The sequence below is a fragment of the Nematolebias whitei genome, chromosome 23 (assembly GCF_014905685.2).
Source record: "Nematolebias whitei isolate Nwh7 chromosome 23, NemWhi1, whole genome shotgun sequence".
In the NCBI taxonomy this organism is placed as follows: Eukaryota; Metazoa; Chordata; class Actinopteri; order Cyprinodontiformes; family Rivulidae; genus Nematolebias; species Nematolebias whitei.
The window spans coordinates 8655115-8657887 of record NC_056520.1 but is presented as its reverse complement, the minus strand read 5'-3'; the positions used below and the strand labels follow the sequence as shown (position 1 = coordinate 8657887).

Here is a 2773-nt window from a genome sequence, read left to right as displayed (position 1 = left end):
TTTTAGCTCTGGAGCTAACAACATATATTTTAGCTCTGGAGCTAACGTCATCTATTTTAGCTCTGGAGCTAATGACATATATATTAGCTCTGGAGCTAACAACATCTATATTAGCTCTGGAGCTAACAACATATTTTAGCTCTGGAGCTAACAACATATTTTAGCTCTGGAGCTAACAGAAAGCCAAGTCATTCTACCTTCTCCTCTCTGTCAACATTAAAAAAAAAAAATCTTTCAGCTGCTCCCTTCCTCAGGGGTCGCCACAGCGAACAAAGTCGCCCCTCCATCTGCAACTGGGTACTAGACTTCTTAACAAACAGACCACAGTTAGTGAGGATCCACAACCTCTCCTCCTCCACCATAACCCTCAGCACTGGCTCTCCTCAGGGATGTGTGTTGAGCCCCCTTCTGTTTACTCTGCTCACATATGATTGTGCAGCTACCCATCCAGGCTGTCACATTGTAAAGTTTGCAGATGATACAGCGGTGGTAGGATGCATCACAAACAATGATGAGTCCAGCTACAGGCAAGAGGTGGAACACCTGGAGAGCTGGTGCAGAGAGAATAACCTTCACATCAATGTGAAGAAGACAAAGGAGATGCTTGTGGACTTCAGAAGGAACAAAAACACCTACACCCCCCTGAACATAAGAGGATCTGCGGTGGAAGTGGTCTCCAGCTACAAGTACTTGGGTGTACACATGAATGACAACCTCAGCTGGAGCAACAACACCACCAGCCTGATCAAGAAAGCTCATCAGAGACTCTACTTCCTCAGACGGCTGAGGCGAGCTGGTCTGGGAAGCTCAGTCCTCACCTCCTTCTACAGGTGTGCAGTGGAGAGCATCCTGTGCTCCAGCATCAATGTGTGGCATGGAGGCTGCACAGCTGCAGAAAGAAAAGCTTTGCAGAGAGTGGTGAAGGCTGCACAGAAATCTGTTGGAATCAGTCTCCCCACCATCACAGACATCTACACCTCCAGATGCAGGAAGAGGGCCACCTGCATCATGAAGGACCCCACCCACCCAGCACACACACTTTTTGCCCCACTCCCCTCAGGAAGGAGGTTAAGGAGCATTAAGTGTAGAACCACTAGACTGAGGAACAGCTTCTACCCTGAGGCTGTTAGACTCATGAATCTCTAACTAGAATAATCACTGTGAAAAACCATATCATGTTGCTGCTGATCTGTTTCATGTTGCTGCTGATCTGTTTCAATGTTGATGTGTTCATGCGTGCACATCTGCTCACAGACTCATGTTCATGTTTGTGCTGATGTTCAATGTTTTATGTTATGAGTGCTTAGTGTATATTTAGTTGATGTTTTTCTTAGTTCATATCTTAGATGTTATTACTGTTTTTCTTATACATTTTATTGTTGGATGTAACTGGGACCCTGTGTACATAATTTCGCTCCACCACATGTACCACATGAGGTGCGAATGACAATAAAGAAACTCTGACTCTGACTCTGAAAACTTGGCCATTGTTTTTATGCTGGATGTTCTTCATGACGCAACCACAGACCACCGAGCTACCACAGCCCCTCTGTGTGGAGCAGAGAGTTGCCATCTAGGGCACCCAGAGGAACAGGTGGTGGGGGTTAAGGGCCTTGTTGAAGGGCCTAGAGTGGGGCAAAGGAGGGGTGAAGCAGGTGTGGGTGCTTCACCTTTCCTACCCACATTTTGATGTTGTTGGTCTGTGGGGGTCGAACCTGCGACCTTCCGATCACAGTTCCACCTTAGATCATGTTTTTATAACTATAGTGATCGTTTATCGAAGGTCTATTATTCCAGCTAGTCAGAGATCCTTTTGTCATTTTTAAGTCTTTGTCAAACAAATGTATAAAACAAAACCGAGCCTCTTCACCTTCATTTTGTTTTTCTTTAACGTGTGCCCTTGCAGCAGGTTGGTGGTGGCCTCGGCGTCGTTGGGCAGCTCCGTCTCGGCGAGTTCAGTTCCGAACACTTGCAGGGTCTGAGCTGTGGATTTCACCATGAGGGCGAACGCCTCAATGGCCTGTGGAAGACATCCAGAATTTTATTTTTTTTAAAAGTTTGAATGCAACAATAAGCTAAACGGTCAGTGTATCAACGTACGGTGCGGTGCGAGATCCAGCTGTCGTGGCAGTACTCCTGAGTGCCGCCCAGCTCCGTGGTCAGCTGTCCGGGGTCGATGTAAGCATGGAGCTCAGTTACCGAACTCAGCATCACCACCTGACAGACACACACACCGCTGGTCACATGACTGAATCCATTCAGAATAACAAGATGTCCGCCGTCAGAGGGATTTGAGTAGTGAACGTTTTGTAGTTTTGGAGACGGAAATGAAACTGAACAAGGAATGCAAGTAAACCTTAATGTTTTTTGGTGGTAGACGACTGATCCTGACAAACAGAGGGAGCAATTTAATCCACCACCGGGGTGGAGCTAGTGGGTGGCCAATGGTGGCCTTGACCTCCATACATTAATCTTGTGCCACCCCAATCGTTTGAGGAAACTATACTTTTGAGAAATATAAAAACTAGAAAGCGCCGTTACCTCAAATGAAAGGGGTGTTTGGTTGATTATATATATGTATATATATATATATATATATATATATATATATAGATGGTGGTAGCCATCTTGGATTTTGACGCGTCAACCCAATTTTTATCCAGCTCCTAAGACAGACAGACTTCACTCTGCGACGGAGGTCAATAAACGCAAGAAGTACAAATAGTTTTAAAATGTTAAATATCTGTATCTACGGGGGGGGGGGGGGGGGGGG

The 2773-nt window shown here is 45.8% G+C and overlaps 1 protein-coding gene across 1 annotated transcript in view; it reads right to left on the bottom strand.

Moving 5' to 3' along the window:
* mcf2la (mcf.2 cell line derived transforming sequence-like a) overlaps window positions 1-2773 on the bottom strand; it is a 49049-nt gene that overhangs the window by 12410 nt on the left and 33866 nt on the right. The window contains exons 6-7 of the mRNA XM_037696562.1: window positions 2101-2217; window positions 1871-2020 (exon numbers count right to left, since the gene is read on the bottom strand). Coding sequence (XP_037552490.1) covers window positions 1871-2020; window positions 2101-2217 — 267 coding nt within the window. The remainder of the gene's footprint in view (window positions 1-1870; window positions 2021-2100; window positions 2218-2773) is intronic.